Source organism: Pecten maximus, chromosome 3, assembly GCF_902652985.1.
Source record: "Pecten maximus chromosome 3, xPecMax1.1, whole genome shotgun sequence".
Classification (NCBI taxonomy): Eukaryota; Metazoa; Mollusca; class Bivalvia; order Pectinida; family Pectinidae; genus Pecten; species Pecten maximus.
In genome coordinates, this window is record NC_047017.1 from 11,101,919 (window position 1) to 11,122,641 (window position 20,723).

Genomic DNA, 20,723 nt, shown 5'->3' on the forward strand with positions numbered 1-20,723 from the left:
CATGCTTATTCGGGAGAGCGCGGAAGTTTTGAAAAGCTTGTGTTGTCGGTAGCACTTCGTTCGTCAAAAGTCAACAATGCCTGGGAAAAGAAAGAAGAAGTCGACGCCAAAGGGAAAGAATGCAAATACTAGTGGTAAATTAGAACATTTATCCCAATAAATAGGTTATATATCAATTGTTTGAAATGTAAGAATTGATACATGTTTCAACATTCTGTCTTGCCTACGGCCCCCTTGCCTAAACAATAACTCGTTTTGAGTAAACAAGCGTTCTTAGTTTTGAGAAGGAGGGTCAAGTAAGCCAGATTATAACCCTCTATGCTTCCCGCATCTTTGGAATTATGCACGTGCATCACTTAACAGGGCGCGATATTCCCACGACAAGCCTAGTAACTCGCCCCCCCCCCCCCCCCCCCCCCGCCCCACCGCAAATTATTTATACCGCTTAACAAATCTCATACAATCCCAGCTCAAGTACGATAGCGCAGTTCAACATAAAACATTGAGGTGCCTACCTGGAATACAAAATTTATCACTTGTACATATTAGAAAATTTATTTTATATCATGTATTTGTGATTTTGAGGGCCAGTACTTTAATACGATTTAATACGATAAATAATGGACGCAGGCTGTAAGCCTCTATGTCCATATCAATTGATATTACAATGTTTACAATGTGATATACATCTGGTGTGCAATGAGTTAATTTGTCCTTTTTCATATATATACACAAGTTATTTGTTGGTATTATCCCAGTGATTGTCCAGTGCAATTTCAAACTGTTTAACCTCCTCGGCATCTATAACATGTTGTGGCAAATTGTTCCAAACATCTACTACCCTGAAGCTAAAAAAAAAAGTTTTTTCTTATGTCTAGGTTACATCGTTTTTTGAATATTTTGTGCGAGTGTCCCCTTGTCCTGCTGGTGGTGTCCATTTGGAACATATTTGTTGTGACTCGCTCGTCATAAATATTCTTCACGATTTTAAAGACGTTGATTAGGTCACCTCTATTCCTTCGGTGTTCTAAGGTTGGCAGTTTCAGTCTCTGCGAGCGTTCCGGGTACGACAAGTTTTTAAAACCAGGTATGAGTTTTGTGGCCCTCCTCTGGACGTTCTCTATCAAATCGATGTCCCTCGTCTTATAGGGACTCCATACGCTTGAGGCGTATTCAAGATGGGGTCTTACTAGTGCCTTAAATAATAGTTTGAACATCTTTTCGTCTAAATATGTGAATGTTCTTCTAATTAGTCCTAGAATACTATTTGCTTTATTCACTCCCAACTGGATATGGGTTCTAAAATTTAAATTTTCATCTACTGTCACTCCAATGTCCTTTTCAGATGTTATACTTTCTAGTTCTAATTTTTCACCCGTTGTTCCTGACATAGTACTAGTGAATAGGGTTCTTTAATCCTGTACTGGAAATAAACTTGTGTAGAGAAAACTGGTGTGGGTTATCACCAGCCTTCTCTAGAAGACTAATGAATGCTCCCGTATCACAAAACCCATACAATACAGTGACGAGTACTCACGTTTAGTGGCTGTATGTGTGCATTGCAGGGTTCAGGATCAAAGAGACCGCTCTCTGACACCCCGCGGGATTTTATACTAGCTCACGTGCGGAATGAGCTCCAACCAAGGGAGATAACTCCCCCGATTTTCACTACACTCCTCCCTGTTTTATGAAGGCCCCCTCCTGGACTCTGTACACTCCCTGGGAAGAATTGGTGGGTGTCCTAGCATTCATGGATCCAATGGCATGGAAGGCTCCAGATTCTAGGGTTGATGATCTTCCGAGGGACGTCGAGGGTGTTGGCCTCCTTAAGCTAGATCTAATCCTATGTCTGTTGTCTAACTCCCATGACTGGAAACGGTGCACTTTTGAACCGTTACTCACATGGGAGATTCTTTCAGAATAGCCGATATCCTAATTTCTGAAATTCTATTTTGGTTTTCCTATTAGCAGCTATGTATATAACTGCTGTGTTAGACGACGGTCAGAGGGTTTTTATCCTCAGACTTCCTAACTAACATTTAACTCTGAGTATATATTTAAATAACCAAACTCAAGGGAGTTGGGGTTGTTCCGAAGGCCCCAGCCTGAGAAAACCCAGGGGTTCCTTGAACAACCATTTACTGTTTTATGTGGAGGGATTTTATTGAGGGTTAATGCAACTTACTTCACGAAATTATACCTGCTGAGATGAAGAATAACTATTTGTGCAACTGATATATGTACAATATTTACATTCCCCTATGTGAGGAAAGGCTTTAAGTTGCTTGTTAAGTCCCAGCCCCACTCGGATGAGGGTTCCACTACTAAGTGGTAGGTCCCAGTACCCGACGGTTCTATGGGCAACACTTAAGCCATAACTGATCCTATATACATTCGATGTATTTTAACCAATTAAACCAAAACTGATAGTTTCATAGGATAGAAATACTAGGAGTGTAGTCACTCCATTCCCTCCCCCTTTTATTGGAGAGCACTCTTGATAAAAAACTACTTATATTAGAAGTGTACTCCATTCCTTACCCCCTCTCTTAAGAAGAGGTGTGGTCTCTGTGACCAATGGCTATCTGATAACCTGATCGAATTTTAATTATATGTATTAGTTCTCAGGGGAGGGTCTCTCAGGTAAGCTATATACCTGTCTCCACAGATTCCTCCCTCTCCACCTGAATACTCAAGGGGGAAGCCTGCGGTGACCTTGAGAACTTGTGCTGGAAGTATAGAACCTCACACCTTATCAATCTGTTGGTGTTGTGGCAGCGTGCACCCCCTCAGAGGCTCTCGGACCCACCAATTGAGGAGAGATCTCTGGCTGACTGCACGCCCCCCTTGAGGGACTTAAAGTTCCATCAGTACCATAGTGCCTTGAACTCTAAACCCTCCTTCCGAGAATTAGAGAATTCCGATATTTCATCAAGTATATAAATATCAATTGGGATGCTGCCTTCTGAGGTTCCACTGGAACCCCGCGGTGAACATTACTGGTTACATAGACTTTTAAGACTTGCCCCCTTGAGGTTCTACAAATAATTTGGAACCCTAGGAGGCATTTCTCTATTTTGGATATTTAGGGGCTCCACCGTCACCTCCAGCTCCTATAAAGCGGTGGCAAGGTGGCTATCGGGTTTGGTGTTTTAGTGGGGCCCCGGGTTGGTGAAGGGGCATCCCCCCCGGACGTTTCAGGGGGAATGTTGTCGCCCTCAAGGTCTGTCTTCTCCGGCTCTGCCAGGGGAGCACGGACGGGCCCTGGGGGCGAGGAAGTCTCCGACTCCAATTGAGGAGTCGGATTTGCATACGTTTTGGACTCCTCCGTCCCTGTGGACGGTGGAGTCCCTGAGGGAGAAGTCCCACCCACCGGCCCTTTGGGGGTCGATGGCCATGGGGCTTCGGGTTCTAATAACCCTTGGACCTCCCTAAGGAGGTCCTCGAGACCATCTTCCCGGTGGTGCAATTCCAGGATGTCCATTTATAGTCCTGCAACGAAATTGACTGAGAGTTGCATTGTATGGATCGGAATAGTAGCATTTCCTATCTATATACTCCTATACACCACCTGCATTTGTGCCTACACACACCACCTGTATTCGCTTGCCTAACTTACCTCCCCCCCTCCCGTAGTGTAACCTAGGGTAGGAAGTAGTTGTCAAATCTACGGGGTTGTCTGGTTTGTCTCCCCGTACGCGTTACTGGTTTATTCTGGTCCCCCCTTAAAATGCTATCGGGAGAGCCAACGGTATTCGAGCGGTTCGAGACCCCGGGGCCTGTTGATGGTTTATTCGGGGACACCACACTTGGCGGTGTGTTACTACCGCTTCCGGGGTGTTCCCCCCACGACTCGCCGTCGGAGCGTCACTGTCCTCCCCTGAACTCGCGTTACACGGGTCTATGTCCTCCTCGTCCGAGGGTACTTCGGTCCGCGAGGAATCATCGTACGCGGCCCCCGGTAGGAGGTTGTGTCTTAGGCGACGTAGCCATATGGGAAATGTATCCCCCGCGTAGAGCTTTAAGCGATCGTGGTGACAATACTTGGCCCCTAGTCCTGTATCAGCCCCTTCCCAATGGACCTTAATGTCCAACTTATGGGGAGTTTTTGTCTCCCTGTATAGGAGAGTGATATAGGGTCCCCATTCTTCCCCTAGACTGCATGAGTAGGTACCCCCGGGGTCAATCTTCCATGGTTTGACAGACATACTCAGCGGACCCTGTTTCTGTTGGCGCGAAATCCCACGACACTGCGGATAGCGGCCCTTCAGCGCGTTCTCGGGTACTACCGACATGTTTGTAAGAAGCTCTGATCCACCTCCTGGGTTCGGATCATTCTGGGTCTTCCATGACACGTCTCTGTTGGAATGGGCTTCTCCTGGCGGCTCAGTGTGTGGTTCCCTGACAGGAAGGGGTATATGGGGCTCCACTGTCTCTATTCTCATGACGTCCTTCCCCCTTGCAATTTTGAAGTCACTGACCACCTTCATAATGGCATGATCCACCCCAGAGGATACCGATGTGTTGCCAAATAATGGCCCCACCGCACTGGAGTTGGGCTGGACCATGACCGGCTGCCGGGTGGTCTCGTTCCAGCTGACATCACAAAATCCTATGGAGTTTGAGGGAATAGTTGTCTGAGCGGTGGACACCATGGGTGGTTCCTGTGGGTTCTCCCTGTAAGGTGTGAGAGGGATTACCTGATATCCCATTAGTAGCCTCCCAGAGTTCATGTCCAGGATACAGCTGTTCCTGGCTAGGAAATCTACGCCCAGCAACATGTCATCTGTGATGGGTGCTTCACATACCGTCCAGGGGGTCACCGTGGTTCCTAACCCAATGAGTAGGTCCTTAATTTCCCATACATTCTCCAGGTTGCCGGTGAATCCTCTGAGCTGTACCCTTTAACCCAGTATAAGTGGTCCATTCATGTGGTCCAGCAATCCTCTCCGGATCAGTGTCATGGTGGCGGCTGTATCTACGACTGCCCTTATGGTTGTCCCATTCAAGGTCACAGGTATGGTTAGACTACTCCCTTCCGAGACTACTTACTTTATTTCCCTATGATCATGCGGGGATGAATCCCTTGATCCCTTGTTCGCAGGGGACGGTGAGCGGGACCGCGTAGGAAAGCTTTTCTGGCGGTCTGGGGACATGGAATTGTTTACAAGGACGCGGCTGTCCTCCGTGTTGCCCTGGCTCCTACCATTACTCCATCCTGGTGGCGTAGAGTTACGTCCTCGGTCCCACGTCTTCCGGTCAGCAGTAGGGGAACAATCCCGGTCCCTAGGCAGAAATTGACGGCTGTCATTATCCGTTAACCGTTGGAAGCGCCGCGGGGAACTGTCGTACCGGGATATCGAGGTCTTCGGTCGGGATTTCGATTCCCTTCGCGATACGGAGGATACCAACGTGGATCCCCCGCTGGCGGGTAATACGGAGATACCACCTCACCTCCACCCTGATTATGGTATGGAGGTGAGGGCCGAGGCTGGTAATACGGTGAGTTAGCTGTCCCACCATGCGTAAGCGACCGTTTGAGATCATTTACCTCATCGCGTAGCATTTTAATAATCTCCTGCTGTGTCTCACCGTCCCCGGGTTTGGTGCCTTCAGCGAACTCCACCTGTCTACTCGGAAAATGTGATGAGCGTGTGCCAAATAAAGCGCGCTGGTTAGCTATCGAGGCCTTTATATATTTAAGGGCCTTATGAACCGTCTTGGGGTTCTTTTCCATAGCTTTTTGAGCCGCCACCTTCTCCCGGCATCCCTTTAAGAAGGATTCTGTCGCGATTTGATCTTGGGTGGTCTCATCAGCATAAGCATACCCATCATTGGTAAGCGTTTGGATACGCTGAGCGTACTCAGCAAGGGTCTCCGTTTCTTCCTGCTTGGCATACTGGAGCTCGCGCCTAGCTACTACAGGTACATCCTTGTCACTAAACCTCTCCTTCATCTTCTTTTTTAGCCGATGTTGGCATCTTGTGGCGCTGCGGGCTTTTACTGCGATGTCGGTGGTGGCGGTGTCCATCTCTCCGATGTCGGTTGAAGTTGTCACTGGATGACTCCACATTAGGCTCCTCCTGACTCGAGAAATCTAAGTCAGATGGTTCACTGTCCGATGAGTCGGCACGGCGGTTTTCCACTCGGGCACGACGCGGATTGCGGGCACGCCTATTGTCAACGGCCCCTCGATCGGTTGAGCCTGCCCCGAGAACCGTGGTCGTCCCGATTATGCCTATCATACGTGTGCCTCCCCCAAATTCTTGTTGTTGAGGCGATATCTGTATCCCCCATGTGTTGGCTTTAGATTGGGGAGGGTATGAGGTAACTTGATCCCTTATGTACCGACCATCCCTAGGTAGTACATTTATGATACTGTCCAGATAAGGGTTACCTTGTGGAAGGGTCCTCGACATGACCAACCCCCCTGGTGCCTCCCGTTGTTGGGTGGGTTCCCCCCATACTGGCGGAAAGTCAGGAACTGTGGGTTCTAAGGGCTGGGGGTGTAGTGGTACCTGGTCATGGATGTACTGCGCCCCACTAGGGGTGGTTAGCTGAATTGTTCCCGGTTGTACCACCTTACCAGGAATTGACCTGGTAACAGCGGACTCCTCCTTTAAGAGATCCGCTGTCCCCCTGTCTACCATAAATTTATCAAGCTTACCCCATAACTCTGTAAATTTGAGGTGCATGTCCCTGATCACATCGTCCTGTTTATCCAGGCGACTTTCTAAGTTTTTACTAGGGGAGTGTGACCCTCTGGAGGGAGTGGGTGAATGGGGTGGTGAGGTTGGCATTAAGTTAATGCCTGTAATTTTCCCCTGCCCTATCCATTCTAGCCAAGTACTCTTTGTAACCCTGATTTCCTTTAGGGCAGACAATGTTAAATCCCCATTTCCCCTAATCTCGATTATCTTTCCTGCTGACACCTCCCCTATACCTGGGAGGGAACAGAGTTCCTCCTCTGTTGCTTCTCTTAAATTAATGCAGGGCATGTCTTAAATACGATGATAAATAACACAGGGTGGTGTAAATAAGCAACACAACAGTTTATATATGCAAAACGGGTGGTGTAGAAATAAACAACACAACACAGTTTATATATGCAAAATGGGTGGTGTGAAAATAAACAACACAGTTTTTACGTGTGTCTATCTCTGTGTGGGTTTATATAAAATAACACCAACAGTACATGTAATTACTTTCTAAACTATACTATATCCTAACACTAACTTAACACTAATTTCCTATAACTAAAAATAATTTCCCTAACACTAACTACTCTAACCTAAAATACGTGCGATTATAACACACCTCCGTACGCCGCCAAAATATAATGGGCGGCCCACAGCACAGGTGCGTAGCCGTATAAAAATAACTACCTAAACTAATTTGTAATTAAAAAAAAACCGATGTTACTGTATGATTGTACACTCGGCCTTTGTATGCCGCCGATATGGGCGGCCCACACGATCAAGTGTACCAGCAAAAACATGAAAAAAAAAAAAATGTTTGTTGGAACGACAATTAAATCGTTCCAACCTACCCTAACCTACAAATAATTAGCAAAAAAAAAAACCTAATAGTCCGACAGAGTGTCGTTCTGCTCCGTAGGCAACGTGCAGGTCAAAACAAAATGGCGCTGACAGGTGCTGTCCGGAACAGGACGACACTAAGTTGAACAAACATGTTGAAAAAAAAATAGAATTTGGCGTGAAATTCTCAAACACTCTGACACCAGTGTAGAGAAAACTGGTGTGGGTTATCACCAGCCTTCTCTAGAAGACTAATGAATGCTCCCGTATCCCAAAACCCATACAATACAGTGACAAGTACTCACGTGAAGTGGCTGTATGTATACATTGCAGGGTTCAGGATCAAAGAGACCGCTCTCTGACACCCCGCGGGATTTTATACTAGCTCACGTGCGGAATGAGCTCCAACCAAGGGAGATAACTCCCCCGATTTTCACTACACTTGTCTTAAAACATTATTTTGATGGTCATGATCATTATTAATCTACACAAATTAAAATTTAGCATGGACATGTTCAAGTCACATGTAAAAGTGTTATAAAGTATAGTCTGGGGACACGCCAATACATATGGTAGATTGCAGCTATTAGTGTATATGCTGCTTCTAAAGACGCTTTTAGATACTTGTTTAAAAAAATGCATTATTAAAAACACCTGCATTGCTGTCATGACTGTCATTCCAGTTTTTTTATCTGATTATATTTATTGTATTATGTACTCCACCTCCATTTCATGTTGTTCTTGCATAATTGTTCTATTTTTTTACAGGAAATTCCTCTGGTGCCTCAAGTGAATCTGAATGCTCAAAGACGTTGGAAATACTGAACAAAATTTCATCAAGGTTTATGGTAGGCTTAAGTCATTGTGCTTGAAGAGAAGATTTTATCAATTTCATTTAATAAATAGATCTGAAAAAGGCTAGTAAAAATAATCATCACTCACAATGAAATTTTATGTAATCAATGGTATGTTAAATACAAGCTGATGTTTACATTGGTAGTGGTTACCTGGTAGTTTTTAGCTCGTCTCTTCGAAGAAGAGTGAGAGCTTATGTTGTCACTCTGGCGTCGGCGTTGGTTTTCCAAATGTTAAATTTTTGGTGCAAGTGTTGAAAGGCATAGTAATTTATGGTAATATGGTCCCTGTGGGGGTCAAACTATCCCCTGCTGGAGTTAAACTAAAAGATTTTTTGGAAAAAAAAACAGATTTTTGAAAATTTTTGGACTTAGAAAATTTTTGCGTTAAGTTTTTGGTGCGAGTGTTGAAAGGTATTATACATCACTTTATAATTGTACTAGGGTGCTGATAATTGGCAATAGAGTCCCTCTGGGGTTAGACTATCCCTTGCCAGAGTTAAACTAAAAGATTTAAAAAAAAAAAAAAAAAAAAAATTCAAATTTTTGGACTTGGAATATTTCTGCGTTAAGATTTTGGTGCAAGTGTTGAAAGGTATTAATACATCACTATATAATTGTACAAGGGTGCTTATATTTGGCAATAGAGTCCCTATGGAGTAAGACAATCCCTTCCTAGAGTAAAAATTGGATTTTTTCTTTTTACATCTGTGTTTTTTTGTTTTTAAATCTTTGGACTTTGTGTTAACATTATATTGTGAGTGTTGAAAGGCATGGTTATACATGGTATTAGGTTCCCTGTGGGGGTTGAACTATCCCTTTCCTGAGTTAAACTGAAATATTTTTTTGAAATTTTCGTGCAAATGTTGAAAGCTTTTTAACACATTACTTTATGATTGTACTAGGGTGCTGATATTTGGTAAAAGAGTCCCTATGGAGTTACACTATCTTTTTTTCTTGGGGTGAAACTGAATATAAAACAATATGAAAACGTCACAATAGACAATCTATACCGGTCTCATTTTTCAAGGGAGACAACTCTCATTAGGATATGTTGTCAAAAAATTGAAGAAATATGTCCAAAAGCAATTACATTTGTGTTTAATATCTTCATTTAATCTACAACAGCATAGCTTGTCTCCCAAATGCATGAATTCACAAAACATAATCTGATCAAGTAAACAATATAAATAGTATTAATGGCATTATGCAATTTGCGAAACCATTCCAATTAATATATTTTAATTATTTATTGACAAACATTTGCAAGACGAGCTATGCTCTTCTCCAACAGCTCTTGTTTTTTTTTTTACAAAAGCTTGCGATCTATAACATATTCTGCCCCCAAATCATGTTGATGACTATGATTCTTTTTTCTTTCCGTTTTCTGCATTACATATTATGTATCAAATGTTCTAAAAATCACCAGAGAAAATATTTTGTTCATAATTAAGACAAACCAAATGTTTCTGCTGATAAAAAAAACATGTAAACTTCTAATTCAGTTATCTTGATATAATTTTAGGGTCCGTGTCATAAAAAGAATGGTCGCAGAAAACAACTGGTAAGTTATCAGTTTATGTGGACAGATTGAAACAACTGGTATTAATTCAAATTATAGATAAAATCCAAGCCATTTGTGTTTTCTAAAAAAAGACAAATATATATGGGTATATATGGAATAAAGTTAAAAGTCCATGTGACGGTAAATAATAATAGAATAAAAAGTCAAACACAGATCTGGTGAGCTAGTACTTTCGCGGCTACATCGTGCCGCTCTTCAGGGGAGTTTATATATATATCAAGTACTAATAACTTGTCTAGTTTCTGATGTCATTATTCATCTACTTGCAATATATTACAGACCTCAGAGATTGGATATGAGGCTGATGAAGAGGCTTCAACCACAGGTACATCCGACATGAGTATGCAGTCTCCTGCCCCTGCTGAGACCAGTCTGTACGACTTCGATGAGTCTGATTCTGAAATGCAGATCTCACCTTTGCAAGTAAAAAGTAAAAAATCTAAGGCAAAAACCAGTACCACTCGGTCGAAAAATATTTCTACAGACAAGAAACAAAAGCCAGTGGACCCAGCTGTCAAGAAAGGAAAGAAATCAAATGCATCAATAAAAAACTCTGATGTTAAAATAGTGAAGACTAAATCCAGTGTGGTGAAAAAAAACAATAAACAGAATCAGGAGAATACTCCAATAAATGTGAAATCTAAAATTAAATCCCCGAAAGTCAGTCCGGGGTCAATAAGTAGTGATTCTCCCATGTTCAGTAAAACACCAGTGGTCACCTTACAGAGACTTGACCTGTCCAATGTGGAGGGATATCATTCCTTCCAAAGACAGTTACGGAAAAGAAAATGTGAAACACCAATGGATCAAGCTACTCCACAGTTCAAACCAAAGTTACCTAAACCAGCACCAGTTCTGAAAAATGTCACCTCGTCTGGCAAGCGTCAACAGAGGAAAAGGGACAGCGGTGTGCTTATGTCCCCTCCGTCCATACATAAGATTCCTGCCCCAGCATCAACAGATACCTCAACACCCAGTTATGTAGTTCCTCGAGGAAGACCAAAACAGCCTGATCATAGTCTTTTAAATGAATCCTGCTTCGGTTTCGATAGTGTGTCATATGCAGCAGACACACCATTGCAGATGTCCCCAGTCAAAACAAAGGCATTGCCACCATTAACGCCTCTCTCAGATTATGTCTCCATGGACTCGATGCAAATCTCCTGCGATGAGATATTTCGACGACAGTCAGTGGAAAACGATGCAGATGTGCCAGAATTGTTCTCCATGGAACAGGATGGTTTGTAACAAAAAATTATTTTACTGCAAATAATTCACTTTGAATTTCTCATTTTGAAGGGGTTTTACCTGGGTCTGATATTGCTACAGATCGATTGATATCACCGCTTACTGTATGTGGCGAATCCAAAGTGAGGGGTTCGCCACGGGGAAATGTGACGACACCGATGAGTTAAAAATCAGTAGCGAGCAGTAAAAGGACAGACGCCCGACGTTAGCTCATAATTCCTATTCAGGTTAGGATTAGAACTGGTTAATAAAAACATTACATTGGATTTCGTGTTGTTTTATCAGTGACTGCCAGTGTCAAGTTCGTATAAATTTATACCACAGGAAACGACCTAAATAAACTCGGTTTCTCCGATCTCTGTGCTTTGGTAATTGGAAATAATATGGAATATTTTAAACTTCAAAGCGAACATAAGAATGTCTCTATGATAAACATAAATGATTTTAGATGTAATTGTCGGCGAGTCCTTAGATCGTATGTCAAATTAGGAACACACGGATGAAACAGGGATGTATGACCCCCCGATTTGAGGTGCTACGATTGTACTGTGCCGTATATATATATTAATTTAATCTGCTAACAATTTATGCTGCACTGTACTCTTTCATCTGTGAGTTGAATACGTACAATATATAGGACAAACCACTAGGTACACATGTACGCGGTGGCAGTAAGTGTTGAGTGTTGAAATCAAGTTTTCTTCGGGATCCCCTTTAGAGTTTATTTCCCTTTAATTTGTGTAATTTTGCAAACTCTTTTTGTTTAATATGTACATCATGGATGACAGTTTTGTGTTAAAGAGATTTGGACACATGGCAAACTCTTTTTGTAGAGTATATGTCCTTTGTTCATTTCTTAAAAATATTATTCCAAATTTTTGAACTCAAACAACATACAGGTGGTCCTTTGCATATTGCCCAGAGCAATAAAGGTAAAATGTCTTGCCCTAGAACACCACCAGCACAGACCAGTTTGTTTCTCAGCACAGATCTTCACCTAAGGCTATGTGGTGGATCGATGCTCTAACCAACTGAGCTGGTCCCTGCCTTTCAAAAATAGTGATTTTGGCTTCTTAAATTGCTAAAAAAAAACAACTAAATATTACTGTTTCAGCAATAAAACTCAAAACTGTTAAAGATAACGACATATACATGAAAACTGGTACATGTATAGCTCTAGTAGTACCTTTTGCTATGGGATGCTTTCTATATTTTTCATCATTTAACCCTAAATGTTACTGTTTCCTAAGCGTTACAGCGTTACCCCCAAACTAATTTAAAATAACTTGAAGTCTTCACAAAACCTGTACATAGCTCTAGTGATCTAAGAGTGTTTTTGGTATGGACATGGACTGCTTTGTATTTTTCATAAATATAACTTTAAAAAAAATGATAAAAAGCCTAAATATCACACTTTATGAAAATTGTATGTAACAACCATTTTTTTAGTGAGGTACAGATATTGATGAATATGACTTCTTGTCACTTGAATTATCTTATCACAAACAAAAGTTTTGTTGTAACCTTTTCCCTTTTTTTCTCTCTTACTTAATTATGCAATGCTTGTCGTACCATTATAATTTGCTATGAATATTAACTGGACTAAATTATCAATGTAATTGTCATTTTTCATTTCAGATTTTTCACTTAATAGAAGTACCACCAAGTCGTACAAATCATCTTCAAAGAGACGGCCCAAGAAAGTTGTGTCAGCGACATCAAGTAAACTGAAAGATTTAAAAGTAAAGTATAAAAAATGATTCCTTATTCCTAGGAGATGTAATTTGTCAATCCATTTTGATCATATTTCAATCAGTCAATGAATTGGGCATTGTTTGCTACAATATTATTTCAAAGATTTGTGCCATCAAAATTATTGAAAATTTACATTATGTCAATGGCACTATTAAACACAAAAACTATTGCCCTATTTACTTACTAATCTCTGGACAATAAACAGTTTAACACCAAAAATATTGATTGTCCATATATTACGTCACAATAGAAACTGAACCCCGAAAAAAAGGACTTAAGGGGGTAAAATTGTGTTGAAAAATTGTCCTGATGAAGCCTCACATATAGAGGCGAAACTAGTCGGCAAATAAAGTATAAGTAACCCGCTTAACCTGGTGACACTTGTCCTTGTTGCGATTAATTTCCCCTACTTTATAAAAATAGAGTAAGATACTGCATGCATACATTTGCGTGTTTACACAAAAGTCCCCAATTTATAAATTGTAAGATAGGTATCTGTAAACTTTGGATATCACTTTTGTGTTCAGCAAAATTTGTCAAAATATGTTGGTTAAATGTTCATGATTATATACTGTAGTATTTTTTTATTTCCTAAAGGCATTATATATGTTATTTATATCTACATGTTTGGCCAATTATATAAAAGAGTGTTAAGAATATGTTTTCTGCACGTATTGGGACAATATGACATTTAATATAATATGTATATATTTATACATGTATATGTAAACCAAAATCCTGAATCGAGTTACTGCCCCTTAGGCAATAAATATCAAAATGATTATTAAATTTTAACCAGCCTACAGATTGAAGTTTTGGTAAGGCTTTGTTTTGACTCATTCAATCAAACCGTATGGACAGAGCCTGTGTTTTCATCCTCTCCTTGAATTATGTGACTGGTTAATTCTTATTTCATCTATAATTGATGTTAAACATGTAGGATGTACAGTATTTCCTCACAAAAAATTGTCTGTTTTAATTGATATGATTAACTAATGTATAATGAAAAGTACTTCCTTTTACCTTGATATTTATGCATGAAATGGGATATTTATATGTTGAAATCAGTAGGTAATTAATACTGGTATAAGTTTTGGGATCTGGAGCAATCATCAACGTCTCCTTAATCACGATTAACTGTGAAAAGAAAAAATGTACAAGTATTTCTTCATTTATTCACCTAGAGAAGGGTCATATTTCTGGAAACTGGACGCAAAAATATTGATGTGAATATCGTAGATCCTGTGACTTTCGTAGCAAAGTTTTAACTGAATTATTATGGAAGTCAAGCATATTAAATTAAGATTATGTCCTATAACTTATTTGATTTGTATATTTCAGAAAACAAAGACAGATGTCATTGCAGATAAATTCAACACAGAATTTGATGAAATCGAGAAATTTCAACTCAGCATTGAAGAAATGTAGTCCAATCCAGTGCAATCGCTTAACAGAACTAACTTTTGAATTTTGTTTTCCCAAACATACAGCATTTTGTGTGTTTTTAAAGAGAAGAAATATCCTTACTGTGCCCAACAGAACAGTAATCAGAATTGGACATTGTTGTATAGCGTTAGAGCGGCCCGATGTATGAATTTTGTACATTTTTCCTGTCAGAAAATATAGTTGTTACTTTTATAGATATCAATTTTTTCCTGTTTTGCTTCAAACATTTCGTAAAATTGAAAATTTTAGACATGAAAAAAATTAGTTTTATGGCAGTGTTGATGGCAGTCTAAGAATGGGGGCAGTGTTGTCGGCAGTCTAAGAATGGCATATATCAATTTCAGACTTATCAGTATTCAGTTAGGGTGTATTGTATCAATACCACTGCAGATGAAAAATTAGAATCTCTAAAATAGTGGTCCTCCTTCAATGAACAAAAATATATAAGTTAGTTATAATTATGTTTCCAAAAAAATGTTACTATCGAACCCCTTTCAGTATATGGAAACAGAACATGAGAATCCGAATAGTTTTAAAGTTCAATTCAGGAGCATTTTAGTATCAAACGTACACGGTAAAGATGAATGTCTTACAACAGATTACATGTACCATGTGAACCTTTTAAGTTCCAGTTGGAGGTTTGGTTGGTTGAATGAGGTTGTTTTATGGAATTACGGTGTATATGAAGGATAGATTTGGTGATCTTATTTTGTTTTCTGACGACCCTTGACCCTTTCAGTGCCTGTACATGTATTTACAACTACAGGTCCATCAAGATTTGTGTCTGAAATGTTACACATTAAGACTGGTTTGTATATATCAAGTAGATCTGCTATTATATTTGTATAGTAATTTGCCAATATATCATTATCATATGCCTATTGAATTTCGATAGAGAAATTGTGGTATAGTGTCTGCATCTGGTAATCCATCTGTCAACAGTTGGTTAAATGTTTAATGAAATTTCTTCAGTGATCTACAGTTCTGTCAGATAAGGTGTTATTGTCCTTCTGATTGGTATGGATGTTCTTGTGGGGTGAAACATAGACAATATCGATTTAATCTGGGAAAATAATTTAAGTTTAATTAGCTTTTGACATGTTTGGGACTTCAATTTTTTTTTATTTTTTTTGTCTAAGGTTTGGTACAGGTATCTTCATTTGTCTACAATTCACTCAGATAATTTTATTGTCCTAATTTTGGACTTGCTTGTACTTGTGGAGGTCTACCGGTCTAACAAGGGTAATATGGATTTAATTTGGGGGATGATTTTTTTTCATTTGGGATTTTACTTTATTGGTGGCCATTTTTGTCAAGTCCAGACAATATTTTGGCCCAGCCTTTACAAGGATCTTATAATCAAGATTAGAGATGCTGAAATTGTCCTACGTCTTCCTTTTCCATGAACTTAGTTGAAATTATAAGGTAGGGACAGACTGGAGAATTATGTATTTATTTGTGGTGCTCTTGAAAAGTCCTGATATGAGTCTGTTGACAAAGGTTTACCACCTTTATTAATATATTATGTAGTATCGTGTAAGGATTAACACGTATCATGTACAAAGTGTATATACATGTTTAGTGGCTACTTTGCAACTGTGTATAATATCTGGAATCTTTTATTGTAATACATTTACAGATGTGTTACTTAATTGATAAATCATGTTTTACATGTATATGCCAGCATAAGTACATGGTATTGGGTAGGTCTGGTGTCTGGTGTATAGAGAATTGTTGTTCATGTACACACCGGTGTGACTGGACTAGTGTCTGGTGTCTGGTGTATAGAGAATTGTTGTTCATGTACACACCTGTATGACTAGTGTCTGGTGTCTGGTGTATAGAGAATTGTTGTTCATGTACACACCGGTATGACTAGTGTCTGGTGTAGGTGTACATAGAATTGTTGTTCACCTACACACCGGTATGACTGGACTAGTGTCTGGTGTAGGTGTACAGAGAATTGTTGATCATGTACACACCTGTATGACTGGACTAGTGTCTGGTGTAGGTGTACAGAGAATTGTTGTCATGTACACACCTGTATGACTAGTGTCTGGTGTAGGTGTACAAAGAATTATTGTTCATGTACACACCTGTATGACTAGTGTCTGGTGTAGGTGTACAGAGAATTATTGTTCATGTACACACCGGTATGACTAGTGTCTGGTGTAGGTGTACAGAGAATTGTTGTTCATGTACACACCGGTATGACTAGTGTCTGGTGTAGGTGTACAAAGAATTATTGTTCATGTACACACCTGTATGACTAGTGTCTGGTGTAGGTGTACAGAGAATTGTTGTTCATGTACACACCGGTATGACTGGACAAGTGTCTGGTGTAGGTGTACAGAGAATTGTTGTTCATGTACACACCTGTATGACTAGTGTCTGGTGTAGGTGTACAGAGAATTGTTGATCATGTACACACCGGTATGACTAGTGTCTGGTGTAGGTGTACAGAGAATTATTGTTCATGTACACACCGGTATGACTGGACTAGTGTCTGTGTAGATGTACAGAGAATTATTGTTCATGTACACACCAATATGACTGGACTAGTGTCTGTGTAGATGTACAGAGAATTGTTGATCATGTACACACTGGTATGACTGGACTAGTGTCTGGTGTAGGTGTACAGAGAATTGTTGTCACGTACACACCTGTATGACTAGTGTCTGGTGTACAGATAATTGTTGTCATGTACACACCGGTATGACTAGACTAGTGTCTGGTGTAGGTGTACAGAGAATTGTTGTTCATGTACACACCGGTATGACTGGACTCGTGTCTGGTGTAGGTATACAGAGAATTGTTGTCATGTACACACCGGTATGACTAGTGTCTGGTGTAGGTGTACAGAGAATTGTTGTTCATGTACACACCGTTATGACTGGACTAGTGTCTGGTGTATAGAGAATTGTTGTTCATATACATGCTGGCATAAGTATAAAAATCCTGTTAACTATGAAAGATGACCATCCACCATATTAAGTTGGGCAAGATGCCTGTCAGTGTAACAATTCATTGTAAAATGCCATGGTTTTAAATGTTGATATTAAAAACTAACTGGTAGAATAAAGTTTGAAGTTAAGATTTTGGTTCATTAAAACATTGATTTTGTTGATTAGCAAATTAAATATGACAGCCTGTCACTAATTAAAAAAAAAAATGTAATGAAAATTTATTAATTTTTACATCACATCTACAGGGTACACACACAATAATAATAAAAAAAAATCATTTTTATCTATACATTTTTGATCTTATGTACATGTATTTGAAATATGAAAAATAAATGTCTTTTCTTGTACCTTTAATTTACTACATGTATATTTAATTTATGCAAAGTATATTGATAAAATGTCAAACAAATCTTTTGTCTTCCTGCTTTTGTGCTGAATACAACCTGTAAGTGTTGTTTAGAATTATGTCCTATTTCCCAAAGTTCCAAGAAGTTATCAATACCAGCATCATGATGTTTAGTTTACTGATTACAAGTGTTCATGTTGTTCTTTATTACTTTAAACCATTTGGTTCATCAGTACAGTACAAGTAACCATGCACTAGAGTGATGTTACAACTTGCGGAAATATTTGGTAATGTTTTCGAAATTTATCATGATTTTGATTCAATTCTTTTTTCTTTCTTTTTTTGCGTTAAAACTTACTTGAAAACAATTTTTTTTTATTACATCCTATACCCCTGTACATGTAATAAAATGACAATTAAATGTTGAAAATATTTGGATTTTTTTTTTTTGTTACGTTTTTTTTATAACTTTCAATTATTTCATATTAGATTGTTGTTCATCAAAACTAAATTGTGAACATTACTTTTTGAAATTGAATCAAATCAATTCCACCTAAATGAATAATGTCTGTATCACCTGTGTTCATTTGCTTTAGAAATTTTATATTCTAATATGTATCTGAAATGTTTATAGCTTCTATGATTGCCCTCGTCTCCTCGTCTCCTCTTCTCCATGAGCATATGTTTTACAATTTTTCTCCTGTACTTCTTCAGCATTTTTATTCTGGCCTTTTTGAAAAAATACATCCAATATGAAATACAATATGATGAAGGTATGCTAATCAAAAAAATTTTCTCAACACATCATTAATTATGTCTGGTGGTAATTTTTCCTTTAATAGATGACTAAGACATGTCGGGTTTTTAACTCTGATCATGAATGTTTCATTATGTTTTTTATTTCATTTTTTTATATACATATAAAACAACATATCATTATATACCTGCTATTTCTCAGTCTCCTTCAGTTAAAAGTTCTTGTCTGTATGAAATGGTCATGAGTACAATAAATAATCCTGTTGAAAGTTAATTCTTTATTTTTATTTTTATTGCATAACCATGAATTTATATCAAGCTTTCTGAAAGAAAAGAAAAAGAATTTTAAAAAGTAGGGGTTGGAGTGGGGGATCTTCCAAGAACAAATTTAATATTAATTCTCCCTCAGAAGTCTTGACATTTTAAAAAATAAAGTCCTGAAATATGTTTACAGTAACTACAGTAGTTCTCCACCAATGGTGACTCGGGCAATGAACTCCCATCAGTACATCACACTTTTAGAGTAAGTTTGCAATTTTTGTATGCAAGGATTTCTATAAGTATCTTGAAATAAGATGATCTGATGGATCCCAAATGGAATCTTTCTTACAACCAAGAGTCATAATGATATTCATCAAACTATAAAGTATGTGCTGCCAGAAAATACAGAATGTATTGAGTAGGGTAGGAATATTGAGGTGAATGGCTATGGCAAGCCGTTTGGGTTTTTACCTATTAAATACAGATATCTGTATTCAAAATAAAGATATCATTATTAATATAAAAATTAAAGATATCTTTAATTCAAATAGAGATATCTTAAATTTAAATAGAGATATCTTTAATTGAATTAGAGATATCTCTAATTCAAATACAGATATCTCTAATTCAATTAAAGATATCTTTATTTCAATTAGAGATATCTGCATTTCATAGTAAATAAAGATATCTGTATTTAAAATAAAGATATCTAATTCAAATACAGATATCTCTATTTCAAATACAGATATCTCTAATTGTTGTAGAAATACAGATATCTTTATTTTCAAATACAGATATCTCTATTTGAATTAAAGATATCTTTATTTGACATGAAATAGAGATATCTGTATTTAACCATCAAATAGGAAAAACGACTGCTCCCTTGATTCTCCCTTTTGCGCATGACGGAAGTAAAGCAGTAGTGACGCAAAATGCCGGGAAATGCAGACAGTGTGCTGCTGCATGTCGCCAGCACTGCAATGGCGTCCTTAAGAACAGCGACGGAGGAGGTGACGGATGATATATATCACGCCACAAGACGACCTTTTGTTCGCAGAAGAAATTTACCAGGAGGCACAGGTAAAATAAGTGTTTCGTTAACACTGATCAGGATTAGGGAGTAATCATTATTTTCATTGTGTTTCAATATTAATCTTCGCACTGAGCAAACTTGTGTAAATAAAGATATCTTTAATTCAAATAGAGATATCTGTATTTGAAATAGAGATATCTGTATTGCAAAGTAATTTCAGATATCTAATTCAATTAAAGATATCTCTATTTTAAATAGAGATATCTGTATTTGAATTAGAGATATCTGTATTTCAAATGAAGACATCTCTATTTAAACAAAATTAAAGATATCTCTATTTAAAATAGGGATATCTTTAATTCAAATAGAGATATCTCTATTTTAAATAAAGATATCTTTAATTGGACAAGAATTAAAGATCTCTCAATTACACGTACAATTAAAGATATCTTATTAGTCCCCTGCCGTTTAAAAAAACGGGGGGACTATAGGTTTACCCTCCGTCCGTCTGTCTGTCTGTCTGTCCGTCCGTCTGTCCGTCTGTCTGTCAGTCATGCAATAGTTGTCCGGACAACTCCTTCTAAAGTACTACTCCGGTTTTAATGAAACTTGGTATACATGATCAGTATAACATGTAGTTGTGCATCCCACATTTTTTTTTTCCAAAAACCAATTTTCAAAATGGCTGCCGACTTCTCATTGGTTGAGACTTGTCCGGACAACTCCTCCTAAAGTACTACTCCTATTTTAATGAAACTTGGTATACATGATCAGTATAACATGTTGTGCATCCCACATTTTTTTTTTTCCAAAAACCAATTTTCAAAATGGCCGCCGACTTTTCATTGGTTGAGACTTGTCCGGACAACTCCTCCTCAAGTACTACTCCGATTTTAACGAAACTTGGTATACATGATCAGTATAACATGTAGTTG

General features: G+C 38.7%; 1 protein-coding gene across 4 annotated transcripts; it reads left to right on the top strand.

Moving 5' to 3' along the window:
- LOC117323194 lies at positions 1 to 18,768 on the top strand. 4 transcript variants are annotated; one of them, XR_004531672.1, is made up of 7 exons: positions 1 to 134; positions 8,307 to 8,386; positions 9,918 to 9,956; positions 10,257 to 11,217; positions 12,864 to 12,967; positions 14,322 to 16,437; positions 16,712 to 18,768. XR_004531672.1 is itself a non-coding variant. In XM_033878251.1 (6 exons), the coding sequence occupies exons 1-6, from the start codon at positions 77 to 79 to the stop codon at positions 14,406 to 14,408; spliced, it is 1,329 nt and encodes a 442-aa protein (XP_033734142.1). In that variant the 5' UTR covers positions 1 to 76; the 3' UTR covers positions 14,409 to 18,768. The 4 variants fall into 4 exon arrangements, 1 of the variants encoding a protein (XP_033734142.1); XR_004531671.1 differs by having other exon boundaries at positions 14,322 to 16,377; positions 16,438 to 18,768; XR_004531673.1 differs by having other exon boundaries at positions 14,322 to 16,377.
- The last annotated feature ends 1,955 nt before the right edge of the window (positions 18,769 to 20,723 follow it).

Coding starts and splice junctions, on each gene's coding strand:
- LOC117323194 (XM_033878251.1), top strand. CDS start 77: ATGCCTGGGAAAAGAAAGAAGAAGTCGACGCCAAAGGGAAAGAATGCA. Junction 11,218..12,863: donor GTTCTCCATGGAACAGGATG/GTTTGTAACAAA, acceptor TTTTCATTTCAG/ATTTTTCACTTAATAGAAGT. Junction 12,968..14,321: donor GTAAACTGAAAGATTTAAAA/GTAAAGTATAAA, acceptor TGTATATTTCAG/AAAACAAAGACAGATGTCAT.